The 18,868-nt window shown below is 40.2% G+C and overlaps 1 protein-coding gene and 1 long non-coding RNA gene across 2 annotated transcripts in view; both read left to right on the top strand.

The window, feature by feature from the left end:
* The window catches only part of LOC128115183 (uncharacterized), a 96,519-nt gene that overhangs the window by 18,519 nt on the left and 59,132 nt on the right, over positions 1–18,868 (top strand). The gene's annotated exons all lie outside the window — the stretch shown is intronic.
* On the top strand, positions 13,131–14,273 carry LOC128115182 (mitochondrial import inner membrane translocase subunit Tim23-like). Its single transcript, XM_052745670.1, is given in 2 exon segments — positions 13,131–13,329; positions 13,331–14,273. Coding segments are annotated over 2 exon segments (636 nt in total). The 5' UTR covers positions 13,131–13,248; the 3' UTR covers positions 13,886–14,273.

Genomic DNA, 18,868 nt, shown 5'->3' with positions numbered 1-18,868 from the left:
GACTTTTTCACATTAGGAAAGGCATGAAATTGAAGCTCATTTTTAAATGAGATTTCAAGTAGAAAAAGAGAAAGCAGAAGCAAAATGGCCATCACTGCCTTTGTTTCATGATATTCTAGTTGCACAAAGTTAGCTGCACAAGAGAGAGAAAAATTAAAGCCTGCTTATTACTATACAAACTGCATTGAGAAAGAGAAAAATGAGTCTGCTTACTTTTATATCAACAACATATTGAAAAATAAGGAGCAGACTAAAAAAAATGTATGGAGACTTCAGTTCTGATGGCAGAAAGCAGGAATTTAAAACCACACAGTAGAAACCATGGACTTCTTGGTAGTAAAGTTTTGGTTATTTGAATCTCCCCCATAGACTCATTAATTTGAATGCTTGGTCCTTAGTAAAACTGTTTGGGAAGGATTAGGAGGTATGACCTTGTTGGGGTAGGTATATCACTAGGGAATGGACTGTGAGTTTTGAAAAGCTCAAGCCGGGTCCAGTGTGTCTCCTGTGTGCTGCCTGAATATCAGGATGTAAATCTCTCAGCTACTGCTCCACTGCCATGATGAAAATGGGGTATCCCTATAAAACTGCAAGCAAGCCACAAATTAAATGCTTACTTTATAAGTGTAGTCTTGGTCATGGTGTCTCTTGACAGCAACAGAACATGGACTAAGACGAAAGTAAAACAAGAAATCAGACTGAACTGATGTTGGACCATACAATGAGGCTCGTTCTTTTTAGAGAATTTTGCCAGTCAAGAGGTAACTTGACCTAAAGAAAACGTATTGTAAGATATTTTGGCCTGCACGTTCTTTTATCTCTATGAGGAACACAGTTTGTTTACCTCAATTAACAAAATATTTTCTCTTGAGTGGAAGAGCAAGCACCCCCTCTTAACAAAGTGATGATTATCTGCCCTGTACTGTTCATAGCAATTGGAGGCTGGATGAGTTTAGGAAGGCTGAAGACAAGTATCATCTTGGCATCAAAAGGAAAACTCTGATCAGAGTATATTATATGAAAAAAATCTACTGTCAATAAAAAAGTGAGATTCGCAAAGTCAGAATTTGTTTTCATTTTTGTGGATTGGATACTAAGAAAGTCAAGACTGGGGGTAGACATATGCTTCTGTGGTTAAGAGTACTTACTGTTCTTCTAGAGATTGAGAAGTCTGTGTCTAGCACCCATGCTGGATGGCTCACAACAAGGATCTGGTGCTGTCATTGCTTTCCCAGGCACTTATACACACACACACACACACACACACACACACACACACACACACACTAACACTTAAGACATACACATAAATAAAATAATATATAACAGGAAATGAACATTTTATTAAAAATTATCTGTTTTGGGGAGGATTCCTATGGCCACTGCTGTGATTCCCATGGGCCAGTGGATGGCCCGCACCCATGCACGTATGGGCAGTATTAACTGGCCTTAGTGGGATAAGCACATAAAGAAAAGACATAAAGTTGAGAAGGAAATGTGATGGGGAGATAAAGGGAGTAGATTCAATCCAATTTCATTGTATGTAGAACAAAAATTTTAAAGTAGAAAAAGATTTCTCAGGAACTTTATTAGGATATGCTACTAACCTATGGAAATGCATTCAAAATAAAGCCATGTATAAATATACAAAATCAGAAACAATTTTTTTATTAAAAATACTTTATAAAGAACTTCCTCATATTGTAACATCATCAACACCATGAGGAAACTGAACCAATAGTCAAGAAACAGTTACTCATTGGTAAGTGTTACACAACCCAATATTCTAGACTGCTGGGCAGAGATGGTGATAATCACTCTGTAAGATTTTAAAAAAGGGGCTGAAGATGCAGCAGACAGCTCCATCTGACTTTCCAATTCCAGTTATTCTACAATGTAAGAAAACCTCACCACAAACCTCAATAGCAAAAGAAGCAAAATAATAATTATTTTTAAGATTTATTTTTGTATGTGTATCTGCTTGAGTATATACCATGCGTGTGCTAATGCCTACAGAGGGCAGAAGAGGGCATCTGATCCCTGGAGGTAGAGATCTAGGCAGATGGAAGTAGAACCCACTTCTGATCCTCTGGAAGAGCAGCAAGTGATTTTAATCATTGAGCTCTGTCTCCAGGGGGTCTTGTAAATAATTATTATTCCTGCAGTTCACAAGCACAAAATTATAATGTGGGCACTGGAGACTAAAGTGTTTCTGGTTTCTTTGTTCAGCAGACATTCTTCCAGCAGGAGGAATGACCCTCCATGTCAGGACAGATGTGACAGTCTATGGAGGATTGTAACATTGTTCTCTATACAGTCTCATTGTGTTTACTGTCATATATCCTGATGTACCTCATAATCACACAAGTGTAACAGTAGCATGTAGCAGTCAGAGTTGTGAAGTTCTCAGAGTGTTGAATTCTGAAAAGCATCCACAATGGCAGGGGTAAAGATGGTACCTGAGAGCTGAAGGAATGTCCTAGGCTAAGTGAGTGAGGGCACCCCACTTAATGCCAAGGTAATCTTTCCAGCTCTCTTCCTAAAATGGCTGCATTCTTTTTCTACTTTTGTTTTTTCAAGACAGGGTTTTTCTGTGTAATTTTGGTGCCTGTCCTGGATCTCGCTCTGTAGACCAGGCTGGACTCAAACTCACAGAGATCCGCCTGGCTCTGCTTCCTGAGTGTTGGGATTAAAGGCGTGTGCCACCACAGCCCTGCTTCTACTTCTTTTTTTAAATGTGTGTTTGTGCATAGGTGTGCCCAATATCTGCAAAGGTATCAGAAAAGGGCTTCAGATTCCCTGGAACTGGAGTCACAGATGAAACATGAGCTAGTATGTAGGTACTGGGACCTAAATCCAGGTCCTCTGGAAGAGCAGTTGGTGCTCTTTACCACTGAGCCTTAGCTGGGTGGTGGTGGTGCACACCTTTAATCCCAGTACTTGGGAGGCAGAGGGCAGGAGGATCTCTGTGAGTTCAGCCTGGTCTACAGAGTAAGTTCCAGGACAGTCAGAGCTATTACACAGAGAACCCTTGTCTCAAAAAACAACAAAAAAAACAAAGAAACAACCCACCAGAAATAAAAACATACAAACAAAACAAAAATAGCTGTATTCTTTACAAGCTTACTTATGAGGATTTCCCTATTCGGTTTTTCTGTTGTTCTTTTGTTCTTGCTGGCCACTGCTTGGGTACGATTTTTGCCCAAAGTCAGCTCTGATGATGAAGAATGGCTTAGAAGTCATTTCCACTCCTAATGACTGGCACCTTCCACCACATCAATCAACAGAGAAGGTGTGTGTAAGAGAGAAAGGAGATATAGATGAAGAACAGAAATAATGAAAAGGTCATTAACAAAGTCAGTGAGGGCTCGAAGGTTGGAAGGGAAGGGAGAACATCTAGACGGGCTTTTGAAGGGTCAGGAGGGATGTTTGGATTTGGAGTGAGAGAAAACAGCTACAGAAAAATGCACAACAGGAAAGTTGCATCCAAGTACAATGACATCACAATTTGATTTATGTTTATTGTACAATGTGAACAATCAGATAGATTTACTATCTAATACATAACAATAATGCTATTTATATATCATTTAGAAGTAGGTTTCTCGTCTAATGTTTTATTATCTAGATGAGAATATCACAGCCTTCAGTCAGCAGGTCTTCCTTTGTACATGTTGCATTCCTACAAAGCCCAAGCTCCTAATGAAAGAGATATCTTGTCATTATGGAGTTAGGGAGAAACCTGGTGCTAGGGAAATTTCAAGGAATCCACAAAGACGACCCCAGCTTAGACTACTAGCAAGAGTGGAGAGGTTGCCTGAACTGGCCTACCCCGGTAACCAAACCAGATTGGTGAATACCCTAACTGTCATCATAGAGCCTTCACTAAGTAACTGATGGAAACAGATGCAGAGATCCATGACCAAGCTCTGGAAGTCCAGTTGAAGAGAAGGAAGAGGGTTTATATGAACAAGGGGGGTCAAGATCATGATGGGGAAATCTACAGGGACAACTGAACCAAGCTCATATGAATAACTTTAAATAAAAATTAAACAGCTTTCACTCAGTGCTTTTTATTTGTATGTTTTAATTTTTCAAGAATAAAATTGATATGTCCCACTTCTATTTGAGATAGGCTTTTTCTGTATTACTGTAATAAAGTTTTATTGCCTTCAAAAAGCATTTTCATTTGATTTTCTTTTTAATCTTAATATATATTGAAGTACTCATATTCCAACTGGAAAAGTGAGCCTTGCACGAGATTCTACTTATCTAACTTTAACCAGACACATAAAATGTCTTGGTATGTACACACACACACACACACACACACACACACACACACACACACACACTCAAACAATAGAGACCACACTACTATTAGAAGGCAATTAAATAAAGTTTGCAAACTACTACACAGACTTAAATTTCTTTTTCATTTATGTATGTATGTATGTATTTTCATGACAGGGCCTCTCTACATAGCTCTGACTGTCCTAGAACTCACTCTGTAGATTAGGCTGGCCTCAAACTCACAAAGGTTCACCTGACTCTGCCTCCCAAATGTTGGGATTAAAGGCATGTGTCACCATACCTGGCCTTCAAATGTACTTTTTAATTATACAGATCTTGACATGTAAGAATCAGAAGTGGTATGCTTTGATAGTATGTCTTTAATATTTCACTTCATGAGCAGGTGTAACCTAGTCTTTGAAAAACCTGGTCATATTCATACAATAACGATTATGTAGTTGTAAACTCCACTTCTGTTCTCTCTTTAATTATTAATTTTTATTAGAACTGATGTCTAAATATAATGATACAAAGTCAAATATTACATCATCAGGCAGAATAGCAGCAGTTAAAGTGTGTCATCTTGATCTTTAAAGCCCATTGATGGTTATTCCCCCCACACCACTGTTAAAGACAACAGCAGAGCATTTGATGGTGTTAAAGTTATTTAGTTGATGCAAACAATTATTACTTAGGAATATCTGAAGTTCTAAAGGTAATTGCATTTAATGCACAGAGTGAATGCAATCTGCCTGTCATCATTTAAGGACCACCCGTTCTTTATTTCTGTTCTTTTTGATCCATAATGCTTAACACTGTGGTTATGTACAATAGTGCAGGGAATAGCAAATAAATAAACATCACGTTAAGTCCAAAGCCATCATTATCCTCCCATTTTATTTATCATAGGTGTACCTGTAAAACAAAAGACATCATCCTAGTAGTAATCCCTTGTCTTAGCCTTGGCTTCCATATCTAGGAAGTCCCTCATTGAGAGGTATGACTGCTTCTTAGGGTGATGTGGCACAGGAGGTCAGGTGGAGGTGGGGCAATGTGGTAGACCATAGCATTTGTTGGGAATTACTGGTGAGGAAGAAAAGCTGCCAAGCTTCTTTCAATTGCCACCACCTATTGGCAGCTGGACACACATTCAAAGGAAGGAGGTCTCCTTTCTATTTTTGAGATTTTTTTTTTTTAATGCAGGGTAGTACAGGAATGGATTCAGGGTCCAGACGTTGAGGTAAGTGTGGAGGAGTGTAGGACTCACGCCATAGAAGGACAGAAAGACAGGAAAACAGTAGAAGCTTGGTCCCAGCAGGAAGTAACCATTTTTCCAGCATGACCTACTTCTACCTTGGTGCGCATCACTAGCCTACTTTTTTTTAATGAGTTCATGAGTTTTGTCCTTCTCTGGCTTTTGTCCATGTCTCTCTGCCCCTTTGAAGATCAAAAATACCTAGAGAATTTTCTTTGTTTGTTCTCTTCAGTTTCTCTTGTCCTATTCTTGATCTTCCTGAAAATAATTTTTGTTCTCAGTGCTCCAATAACCTTTATGTTGACAAGCCACATCTCCAACTTGACCTTCTTTGACCTACCAGAAGTCTTTGGCACAGGTATATATTTCTTTTTATTTTATTTTTTAATGACTTAATATTTTTGAGAACTTTAAACATAAAATTGTATTAATATTATTTCTTCCTGTCCTCCTTCCATGGATTCATCCTGTGTCTTCCTAACTCCCATTCATATTCACGACCTCTTCTTTAATTATTATTGTTTTACACACACACAAAAACACATACTCAGAGTGACATACACACACAGTGACACCCACAGAGTGATACACACACAAACACACACAGAATGACACACACATACACACAGAGGGTGAGAGAGAGGTGGGGTGAGAAGACAGCTTCCTGAGTCCATTTAGTGTTATTGTTTGGGTTGGGCAACCAAGGCTTTTGGTTGAGCAACCAGTCAGGAGGGTTATTTCTGGAGAAAACTGATTCTCTCTCTCTCTCTCTCAGCAGTCATTAATTGCTCGTAGAACTTCATCTAGGGGTGAAGACTTGAGAGATTTCCCCTACCCACGTTGGCATGCCATCTGGTGTCATTACGCAGGTCTTGTTGAGGCAGTCATATTGTTGAGACTTCAGGGGTGTAACTTCCTATTTATATATATAGAAGACACTATCTTATAGCTGATACTTTGGTGTCCTGACTCTTATAATTTTCTATCCTCTGTTTTCTTGATTTTCCTCTAGCCTCAGGTTTACAGTTGTGTTGTGGATGAATCAGTTAGGATTAGGTACCCTACAGAAATCAGTTGCTCTCTGCATTTTGACTGGTTGTATATTTCTGCAGTGCTCTCTATCTGTTTCAGAAAGGTGTTTGTTTACTGATGGGGAGAAGGACAGTTATCTGTGGGTATAAGGATGAGCATATAGAATGCAGTTAGATGTTGTCTTGGTTTAGTAAAGTGGCAGTGGTAGGTTCTCCTCTAGGTCCATGATCTTACCAGTCATGGGCAGTAGGCTTGTAATATTGAAATTCTTTGCAAGTTGGTTTTCACGATTAACCCTTCCTCATGTTCTGTCTACTTCACCACCAATGCTCAACTGAATTCTTTTTTCCTAAATTTACAAGATCATTTCATGTCCTTTACAGCTGGACTAGCTCAGAGTCCAGCCTTCAGACATCTTGATTTCCCTACCTCCCATCTTTGACTTTAAATGCTTGCTACATTTGCTTACACTCAAATATACATTTCCAGTCTTGACTTCTTGCCCAAGTCTCTGAACTCTTATTGTGCATTCAACATTTCCACTTGTCTGTCTGATGAGACATTTAAAACTTGATATGTTGAAAAGAAACACCTGATTTTCTTCCCAATTCTGTTATTTCCTAGTTCTCCCAATTTTGATAAATGCTAAATCAATTTTTACATTTTATCTAACCAAAATTGTTGGGGGTACTTTTAAAAACCGCTCTCTGCATCCCATATGTCTACTTGTTTTTTTTTTTTTTTAAATTGAGCATTTTCTGTTTCTTCCCCAAGGATTCCCTTCCTTCAGGTATAGGCTCGCCTCGCTCTAATGTTTCATTTATGATGGTACTCAAGCAGAAAATGATAGGCCTGGCATTGTCCTTTCTGTCTCTCCAAGTTTCTCCTTGTATGCTCCGTACTGCACCAGAATTATTTATCTCTCCTTCATTGTCTGTCTCCATTGGGAAACAGATATCACCAAAGCAGGGAGGTTTTTCTTTACCGTTATATCCATGAGACAACAGTATTGGGCATCAGAATTTTACTCTTTATTATTATCTGATAATATTTATTGTCTGAATTAATTTATAAGGGGTTAAGGACAGAGATGAATGCACAACTACAGTGAGAGTAATTATGTGGGGTAGAGAATATTCTAAGTAAGTTTAACGGAATGTAAAGACATACTAACAAAAGCCAGCAAACTAGGACTGTCACTATATCACAAATAAGCAATCAGACAGAACTGGCGGCTGTTGGCTTTTTGTGCCTTTCTGCTTTCTTATACAATAACTACCCTCTCCATCTCTCCGTTTTCCCCTCCCTACCTCTTACCTCGCCAGTGGGACCTTCTCTGCATTTTTGTTTACGTGTATATTAGCAGAGAAAAAAATAACCTCAAAATAAAATGTACATTATAACTTTAAATTTCCTAATACAATCTCTCACATGAAATATTTTGCTGTCCTCTTAATTTTGTTAACTTCTCTTTTTTAACTTGATTATAACCGTAAGGCCAGGTTAGGGGCAATTAATTAAAAGAAAAAAAACAACAACTTTTATTTAAGGCTTTCCTACATTCTTGATTCAGAATACACAAGAAAAACATCACAATTTTATAAACATTGGCAAATAACTTAAATACAGAAAAGTAAAATCCAAAAAAGGAAGTTGGATGAAGGAAGAGAAAGGAAGTAGAAGTAATGAAGAGAACCACTACTGAGGCTTTGATACAAAATACAGCAGGTGGGCTAAGTCCAGTCCACTGCCTGATTTGTCAATAAAACTTTATTGGAACGCACTTATTCCATTCATTTGTGCACTGTCTGAGGCTACCTCCACAGAACAAAGGTAAAGCTGACTAGCCATGGTTGAAAGAGACTCACCTGTAAGATGAAAATATTTACTCTCTGTCCCTAACATCTTTTTCAAATGTCATACATGCTCATACTGAGTAGGATTCAAATTTACCTCTACTCTCTTCAGTTGTGAATGCAGACCAGCTTTCTACCTGAAGACCACAAAAAAATGTTTGATGAAAAATGCTGTAAGAACTCTGAATAACCCTTCCACTAAACACAGTAGACAAATTCTACTGGAGTATTTATTAAAATTTCCCTTCCCATAGCCTGAGATAATTACACTGTAGGCCAATGCTCTAATTCAGCAAGCTGCACAGGAAGCCACTGAGTGTGAAATCTTGCATAAGCATCTCTATTCAAATGACGGGACCCTCTTGTAGACTCTTCTTCTGTCGCTAGAAGCTTATTAACATTTCATGTTCTTCAAATTTGTCTGATCATAAGAAAATCACTCTATTTTTCTTTCAGTCTATTTGGAAAACCCGAAAACCATATTATGGGCTACACAACCACATATCCGCGGATGTGGAGGCACTGAAGGGAATAATTTCTTTGTAGATTGTAAAGCTTGAGTGTGTTTAGAAGGAGACAGCATGAGAAAGGCTTGGCGATGAAGATACGGTCAGGTTTTAAAGGAACGTTGTAAGTGAAATTGCTTCCATCGGTTTGGATAGAATCCCTTCCAGGATTCTCAAAGTTAATGTTGACTTTACTTCTTTTACTGAAGGAAATAAATTAATTTTAAAAGCGAAGAATGAGGCTACCATGCTTCGCCTTGTCCCAAAGCAACCCCAAACAGATGCTCTTGCCCACCATGGAGCGGTTATGGGTCTAATAGATTGTCACTGGTATATTCCTTCGCATTTCACTGCCTCTAACACCGCCCCCCTTAGGGTTCATGGCTGTCTCCCCTCAAGGTCAGGCTTTTTTGATTTCTGCCTGTCTCCCTTTCACGCAGTGTTTTTAGCACAAACACATGCTCTGTCTGTCAGGTACAGTGTAAAAATGACTTTTCTGGAAGGCACGGAAATTTCTGGGCACCAGCCACACACGGAGCGAGCATTATAAGCAGATGGCCCCATTACCAGTTCCAGCAAGAGCCAGAGAGAAGCAGTTCTTTACAGGATGTGACAGTTCCGGTCCTCCAAGCTTTTTCTCTCTCTGTGTGGGGCTCACATCCTCTCCTCAGGCCCAGTTCAAAACAGCTCCTCTGCAATTTCCATTTTGCGTTACCCCCTCCTCACTCAGATCCTACTCAGCATGATAGAACACAAATAAAAATTCTTCTTCAGTTGCTTTTTCTATGCCTGGGTGGATTTACTTGCTAGCTTTCTTTTTCTTTCATTTTGATATGCCCAACCCTGCCCTTACACTCTCTCTCGGTTCTTCAGTCTTAGTTGGATTGTCTCCTGACTTTCATCTTCTGAAGTATGGTTTTTTTTTGCAGCCACCATTCTTGGACTGCACCCCAATCATGTGAATATTTTTCAGTTTAACTTTCTACTGCCTGTCAAACTGTCCTAAAATTGGAACGCCAACACCTCTCCTATTCTACAGAAAAATGTGGCTATAAGACAATTCTTAATAAAGCTGGGAGAGGGTCGGGGGCAAGCATATTTTTACACATTAATATTTGAGAACGTAAGCTGACGGGGAGAAGGAAATGACAAAGAGTGGCATGTGAGAGCTCGAAAGGCCTAACGTAGGGGCCTCTCACCTCCACTCTGTAGAGCTCAGGCAGGATGGCAGTCTCAAGCTTGTTCAAAACATGGGACAATCACTCTCTTGTTTTCTCAACTCCTTACAATATGGATGGGAGGAAGGTGTACCTGATGCTCGTCTTCTAACTGGCCTTACTCTTGTGGTTATTGTCCTGTATCCACAGACAGATCTGAGGCTCACTGAGGCAGGGAACATGCATTTCCTGCAGTACACCTCCCAGAGGACTCAGTGCAGGCCTGGGACCATCTCTCGCTTTTGCCCTACATCATTGTGACTTCATTCCGAGGCTCTCAGTGGGGATAATCTGGTTACAAATTGCTGGCCTGGCATATCTTCCCAAGTTAAAATTCAATAGAAAACAACCATTTATTCCTATAAATAGTTTAAACAAAATATCCGGATTTGATTTACATTTGTCTTTTATTGAATCATGTCTAGCTTTGGAGTGTTACTGTGGCCAGAGAGATGGCATGTCCTGATTGGCAGATAGGAGATATAGCTTTGGTAGTGGTGGGGAGGTGACTTCAAAGAAATTAAAAAAAAATTCCTTTACAAAACCTAAATTCACTATAATCTTAAAAATCACATAAGGGTACTACTGTACTGTTACAGATTCTTGAACTCAGGTAACACATACAATAGGACACTTCAAGAGAAGTGACACATGAATGATTCAGGAAAGACATCATGAAATTTTGGAAGCCAGTAGAGACAATGTGATGGTCACAGTTGCTTTAGAAGATAGTTTGCTGAGGATCACAGAAGATCTGGTAATGCTTATCTAACGAATTACAAGGCTTTATCATAATCCACAAAATCCTTCACAGCATGGTATCAGTTTATATATATTTCATCACATGCCTCTACCCAATTTACCCTTATAATTCAACCAAATCTAGTTTCTTATCAGTCTCTAAATACATTATGCTATTTAACGACTCAATGATTTCCTTACCATTGCTGTCTTTCATTTTAAAAGTGAACTTTAAATTAAAGAGCACATGAAAACGCATGTTCAGCCCAATGACTTTTAAAAAGCCCTGTTACATTTTTAGAATGCTCTTTCATACTCTCCCCAAACTTGCACATTGCCATTTATTCATTAGTGTCAAACTCAAATGTTATCACACTGCATTTGTGTAAAGGTCTCAGAGGAAGTTAATTTTTCACCCCTCATTTGAGTGTGTTGGGTGTAGGGTAATATTATTAAGGTAAGGAGGTAGAAACTAGTTTGTTGGGGAAGATAATGAGTTCCAGTTGGGACAGATATGTAAGAAGTGTGCCTAGAGAGGCCTAGTAAGTATCTAGCTGTACGAGGTCTATATACTCAGTGGACTAGACAGGAATGAATGTATTGATCTATGTGTTGCTATATAAAGGTAGCAGACAAGACTTCTCAATTGGAAGGGTATTAAGCCAGATTGTTATATAACAGAATATTTAAGAGAACAAATGCAGAATACTCACTAATGGAGATGGACAAGAACAATAGAGAGATCTGAAGAGACCAAGAGAAGTTAATCTCAGCTGCTACACACTGGCCAAGGAGATAGCATGTGGAGGAAGAAGTAATTAGTGTCCAATGCTACAAACAACAAAAGGATGAAGATCCATAAAGGAACAAGGGCTTTGGTCAACAGAAAAATGTAGGATAAGTTTTGGAGAGTAAGTTTGGAAGATATTTGAAGGCTGTAGAGGGAGTTACCTTTTAGGACAGAAGGTGTCAAAGGCAGGCCTCCTGTGTGCTTTGTGTTGGGAACAAGAGGTAGATTTTTTTTTTCCTAGCACAGATGAAAGATTGGAGTTACAGCTTTGACTCTTCATCCTGCATTGGGTGAAGGGCATTCATTACAGCATCATAATGGATTTCTTCCTGGCATATTTTGCTTGAAGAGAGAGCTCTATTATGTGAATATAATAATGGAAAAATACAACTTCTGAACAATCCTGTCAATAACTCCTGGGACAAAGCTGACCAAATACATTATTACATCCTACGACACAGCACAAAAGTGGACCCCACTGGTCTGTATAGAAAGAGAAATTACTACCTTGCTCTCTCTAAACAAATGTTATTCTTGATTATGTTGTCAAGATTTCTACTTTTCAAACCAAAAGTTTATTTTATAGTCACTAAATTACTCATTGTTGGTCACCTAGTGAGAAAAATGTTTAACAAACATGCATGGAAAATAAAGTACAAGAATATAGGAGTTCTTCAATATTCAGTATTGGTATATTAAACTCTTGGTTAAAATTGAGGTAGGGAGGCTGTGTGCACAAAATGATCTTAGACACTGAGAGAGTTATCTTATTGTCCTTTCTACGTGTGGGGTTGGATTTTCTATCTGTATGAGTGTGGAATTCAACCAATGATTCATTTAAGTGAACTCAAGTTTTGAAAAGAGGACATGAAGAATGTTTTTGAAAGAATGTATTTGAAAGAAAAGAGGACATGAAGAATGTATTTCAGATATAAAAACCTATTTCTATCAAAAGAAAATAATTGGGCCTGTGGAGATGGTTCAGTGATTAAGAGAGCTTCCCAGGTAAGCATGAGGACTGGAGTTTTAATCTCCAGCACCCGCATAAAAACCTGTGCAAGGCTGCATGTGTCTTATAGGTATATATAGGTTATAGCCCAGCATTGGAGGGCAAATACAGGCAGACCCTTGGAGATTGCTGGCCAGCCAGTTTAGCTGAAATGTTGAGCTTCCATCTCAATGAGAGACCATATATCAAGGTGGTAAGGCAGAGAAAGAGAAAGGAAAACATGAGACATTCTCCTCTGATCTCCACATGTGCATGCACAGGAGCACACACACACACACACACACACACACACACACACACACACACACACACACACACACACACACACACATACACACACACCCCGATAGTTGATAACGAAATATGTGGTTTTTCAAAAGTCTATGTGGGAAATTAAAGCAAAAATCAGAAGATTGGGCCCGGAAGTCAGCGTGTGAAGGTGGCAGTAGCAACGCGGGTCTTCCCGCTGTTGCTGTGGGGACCATGGCCGAGCACAGGACACCGGCCTGAGGTGGTGGTGGGAAGCCCACCGCAGTTTGCTGCAATGTCATGGAGGGTGGCGGGGGAAGTGGCAACAAAACCACCTGCGGGTTGGCTGGCTTCTTCGGAGCAGGAGGAGCGGGTTACACGTTACTCGCACGCTGACTTGGCCGGCGTTCCGCTAACTGGTATGAACCCCCTGTCTCCGTATTTAAATGTGGATCCACGCTATCTTGTTCAGGATACCGATGAGTTCATTTTGCCAACTGGAGCTAACAAAACCCGAGGCAGATTTGAGCTAGCTTTCTTTACCATTGGAGGATGTTGCATGACAGGGGCTGCATTTGGGGCAGTGAACGGTCTGCGGTTAGGATTGAAGGAAACCCAGAGCATGGCCTGGTCCAAACCAAGAAACGTACAGATTTGGAATATGGTGACTAGGCAAGGGACACTTTGGGCTCATACTCTAGGCTCCCTGGCTTTGCTCTATAGTGCATTTGGTGTTATCATTGAGAGAACACGAGGTGCAGAAGATGACCTCAACACAGTAGCAGCCGGAACCATGATGGGAATGTTGTATACATGTACAGGTGGTCTTCGAGGAATAGCACATGGTGGCCTGGCAGGACTGACCCTCACCAGTCTCTATGCACTGTATAACAACTGGGAGCACATGAAAGGTTCCCTGCTCCAACAGTCACTCTGAAGATTTTGCCACCTCTGGACTGGGGGACATTTCATAGTCATCCAGATTGATTGCTAAGTCAGTCTGGAGTTGCTTTCTCTCTTGTACCGACAATTACTTTGAACAAATGGAGACTCTGATTTGCTGTGACAAAGATCATGGATGGTTAGCCTGGACTGCACTGCTTGCCCTTAGTGAGTGGAAGCCAAACTCCTTGATGGCTCACTGAGTATGTGTTCTCTTCTCCTTTGGAGATGATCTTGCACCTGTTTTCTCTCCTACCCCCAAACTGGAAAACCACTTACTCTCCAAATTCAGGCCAGACTTATTTTCAAAACTTTTATCACCATGTTTATCATTTAAAAATCTAAAACTACTGTTGCCCTGTATTCCAAATAAAGGGTGAAAATAGAACCAAAAAAAAAAAAAATCAGAAGATTGTCTTAGTGTATGATCTTGTCTCTTTATCTTTGTCCCCTGGCCTAGCCACTGAAATAAACATATTGACTATAATTCCTCATTAGCTTTCCTTTTTAAAGCCTATTTTGGAACTCTGATTTATTTCACGGTGTTTATTCCCTCCAAAACAAGTCTTCACATATTTCAATGCATTCCAAAGATCACTAGATTTCTAGACTTCAAATCTGAAGTTAGAGAATTATTTTTCAGTGCAGACAGAAGCAACTTTTATTTCAATGAAGTGACATTTAAGTGAAGTAGGTCTGGCTTTCTTGAAGCCAGGAAATGCTACCATTTTGTGGTCCATTAACTGACTCTAGCGGGGAGGTTTGTGTACAGGTGCCTTCCTCGGCTAGGGTGTATGACAGTCCTGCTTACTAGATAGAATGAACAGAAATTTCTCCCAATACTGTTATTTTTCATGTGGAGAAGGTTTTGAGACAGTAGAATTATAGTTAATGTCAGTTCTGAGGCAACATAAATTATACTGAATATCAGTTTGCTGCTTCAGTGTGGTTCATAGTTCGTTTTATGTTATAGTTCTCTTCCAGACTTAACCTCTACCATGGGAGACAACACTGAGGTCCCTTCAGTCCCGTTGCCATATTAGTCTTTTGTCAGTCATCCTGATGCATAATGTCCTGGGGAAACTCTAGACTTCTGACCACTCTTGAATTCTAGCTATCTGTTGTCTTCATGTTAATTTTTTAATAATTACATTAGTATACATGGCATTATTCTGGCATTTTCGAAGCAATGTGCTTTGGTAGATCCTCTTTCTTTTATACCCCACCCTACATTTCTAATTTCTCCTGGTACCCTCCCCCAAGTCTCTTCTCCTCTTTTCTGTCCCATCCCCCTGTCCTTGACATCCTCAATTTTTTAAAATCTTCTCTTGGTCTCTCTGGTTTTATAGACCCTACCCACATTTAAAATAATGCATATACATACCATTTCATGTTATTTATTTATTTATTTATTTATTATTTTTATTTATTTATTTTTTTCTGAGATAGAGTTTCTCTGTGCAACCATCTTGGCTGTCCTGGAACTCACACTGTAGACCAGGCTGGCCTCGAACTCACAGAGATTCACCTGCCTCTGCCTCTTGAGTGCTGGGATTAATGGCCTGTGGCACCACTGGCCAGCTCCATTTTACTTTTTTTTTTTTTTGGTTTTTCGAGACAGGGTTTCTCTGTGTAGCTTTGCGCCTCTCCTGGAACTCACTTGGTAGCCCAGGCTGGCCTCGAACTCACAGAGATCCGCCTGGCTCTGCCTCCCGAGTGCTGGGATTAAAGGCATGCGCCACCACCGCCCGGCTCCATTTTACTTTTTTAACAAACAAGGAAAACATAGATCCAGACGTAACCAGGGTGAGGTGCTTGAATTACCAGATGCTGTCACAACTGGAGATGTTGTTCTCATATACTTGATTTAAACAGGTTGTGCTATGCTCTTGCTTGTGAAGGGCCAAAGGCATCAGGGAAAGAGACTTGATGATGACTGCCCTTCAGATCTTAAATGTCTCCCCAAAGCTCATACGCTAAAGGTTTGTTCACTGGCTGTGGCATTCTTGAGGTGGGGGACATTAGAACCCTTGGGAGCTGGCACCTAGCGGAAGGAAGTTAGGTCACTTGGGATATGCTCTTGTGCGGGACTTTGAGACCTGGTACAGGTTAGTTTTATTTTCTAACACATTTGAGAAGTGGGACTCTTGCTTGAAAAATTGACATAGGATGGACTGTGGCATGTCATTGGGGGCACTTTTGGAATTGCTGATGGATGTAGGCGGGCCGCACCCACTGTGGTAGGTGTAGGCTGTACAGAAAGGTAGTAACAGGAGCCCAGAAGCAAACCACTAAACAGCTCTCCTCCATGGTGGTCTCCGCTTCAGTTCTTGCTACCAGGTTCTTGCTTTGAGTTCCTGCCCTTATTTTCCTTGATGATAATGGACAGTACGCTTAATAACCTCCCAAGTTGCTTTTGTCAGTGTTCTATAACAGCTCCAGAGGAGCCACTAGAAGAGACCCCATTGCTTTTCCCCCTCTCTCTGTATTTCCTGGCTGCCCTGTGAACAGTTTTTCTCCACCACGAACTCTTGCTGGGATGGACTGTATAACCACAGGCTCCAATCCCAAGCTGAGTGACTACAAGCCAAAATAGACACATTGTTCCTTTTACAAAGTGACAGTAAGCTGTCCAGCCCAGTGACAATGTCCGCCATGATCTCAGCAAGAAAGAGACAGAACAACCAAGTCAGGGGAACCTGAGAGCAGATTAATGGCCTAAAACGAGAAACTACCAATGAAGTAAGGGCTTCAGAGACATTACTTCTGGATTGACTAGAGAAAGAAGGGACAATTAGCGAGAAGAATAATACATGGGCCAAAATGGGGGGAGGTACCAAGTTATGTTTAAGACACAGTCAAGCCCCAGTGAGTCTGGGGGTGGGCAGATATATACTGCCTCATTTGTGCACCATTCCTTCCTTTCCCCAGATCTCTTTCTGGAATCTGCTATTGGCCGATGGATTTAATACAAACATATCCACAAATGGCACATGGGAGCAAGGCTAAGGATAGACAACAGGCCTGAGGTGCAATGAAACTGCTGGGCGCCGAGCCTTCAGGTTCAAATTCTGATCGGACTAACTTAGTAATTTAAAAACAGATCTTGCACCAGAGACTCAGTCTTCTACCCCTCATTCTAGCAGAATTAAATGAGTAATATAGAAATCAAATGGCTAGTATGCCTCATAGCCCAGAGATGTCCAAGAGATACTGACTGAAGGTTGTTTGAAGGAAGGACTATCTGGATAATTTAAAAAAGTCTGGTGAATGTAGAATCTAAGATATGGTCTCCTCTTACAATTCATGTATCCTATATAAAATTTTGACATGTGTTCATCTGAATAACACACTGTCCTAAGATAACTACAAAATTTCAGAAGGACAGTATGTACAAAACCTAAAATAGTCATGATCGCTACTGTTTGCCTGTTGTATTCTGAACTGTGAAACTGAAATTTGCCAGTGTTTGATGAGTAAGCGTTTTCCATTTTTCTCTTCCTTTCATGAGCTAAAACATGTAAGCTAAGCATCTCCTAAAACCCACAGAAATTAGATGGGAACTGGTCTACAGAAATCGTCTGTCTAAGCTTCTTCTTTTGCAGTTCAGAAAACTGATGTCCAGAACTGTGAACGGATCCAAAGCTAATGACCTTGAAGGAAGCAGAGCTCCAGCTAAGGATCCAAGGGTACCTGCCCCAGTGTGAGCCCCCTTCTTCTCTACTGTGATTAATAACACCCTGAGAGCAGAACCGACTACAAGTTCTGCACCTTGTAAATCAGCATGAAATTTGCCCACAGGGTAGAGTCAGATTATGAATTCAGTCATCGTAGAGATTCCAAGAGAGAGGAGCACGCTACAACAAATCATTACAGTTTTGCAATGCAGAGAAGCACCCCTTGCTGTCACTGGTCATCCTTAGACTGCTGTCTGTTTAGGACACAAACTCTCTTGAGGCCTTATAAATAAATTACATTTCCAGGACAAGGGAAGTAGGAGGAAAGCTGTAAATAGACGTGCCCATTTGATGTAAAAAGTGACGGCGGCTAACAAAAATAATGAGTCGTCTGAGTTCACTGAAGCACCCCCTGATGTGAAAGAATTATTTTCTTTAACATATCACATGAAGTGGAAGGATAAACCTGAGAAATTATGTTTGGAATATTACATTAGGTGTTATTTATTCTTACCAGAAGGGACGTGAGGGCTGGAGATGCAGGGCAGTGATAGGGAGTTTGCTTAGCGTGCACGAGGCCATGAATTTCTTTCCCGTTCTGGGGTTAAAAATAAAAAGAATAATGAATATTTTAAAAGAAAACAAAATATTGTTTAACCTATGAAAACCAAGTTTCAGTAGAAGCTCTTTATTCATTTTGTCCACTATGTATCTTATCTCAATAAATAACTTTATGGCCATAGAACCATTTTGGAACTCAAGAGAAGAAACAAATCGTTTAAGGGACCAAGGCTGAAGCTTTGCTGGTATCCTCTCATTCCGTGTGCAGGAGCATGGAAGCCTTCAGTGATTCTTGCTTTAATTAGGGCAAACCCACTTAAATGTCACGGGAAGAAAAGCCAACATACACCCCAGGGAATCAATCACATATCATGCTTTCCAATTAACTTCTTTTTTTTATTACCCCTCATTGATAGCCTTTGAAGTATATCAATTAATATGAAAACTGGAGCCAGAAGATTTCCATACTTCTATGTTTCTAAAATGTTACCCACAGTTTCCAAAATGATTGCTATGGATAAGATCAGTAATTATTAAGATTATTATTCACAATGAAAGCACGGAAATCTTATGAGATGCTATGCTGCATGGTAGATTTTTTAAAACAGTAGGAGAGAGACCTTGGTGGCTTAGACTCAAGGTGCCCCACGCAAGTAAGAGACAGAGACAAGCTCACATGGAGAGTTTTATTAGTGGGGAAGGGGGAAGGGAGAGGGGGAGAGGGAAATGGAGAGAGAGAG

Source organism: Peromyscus californicus, unplaced genomic scaffold, assembly GCF_007827085.1.
Source record: "Peromyscus californicus insignis strain IS unplaced genomic scaffold, ASM782708v3 Scaffold_1__1_contigs__length_55948999, whole genome shotgun sequence".
Classification (NCBI taxonomy): domain Eukaryota; kingdom Metazoa; phylum Chordata; class Mammalia; order Rodentia; family Cricetidae; genus Peromyscus; species Peromyscus californicus.
This window is presented reverse-complemented; position numbering and strand designations above follow the sequence as displayed.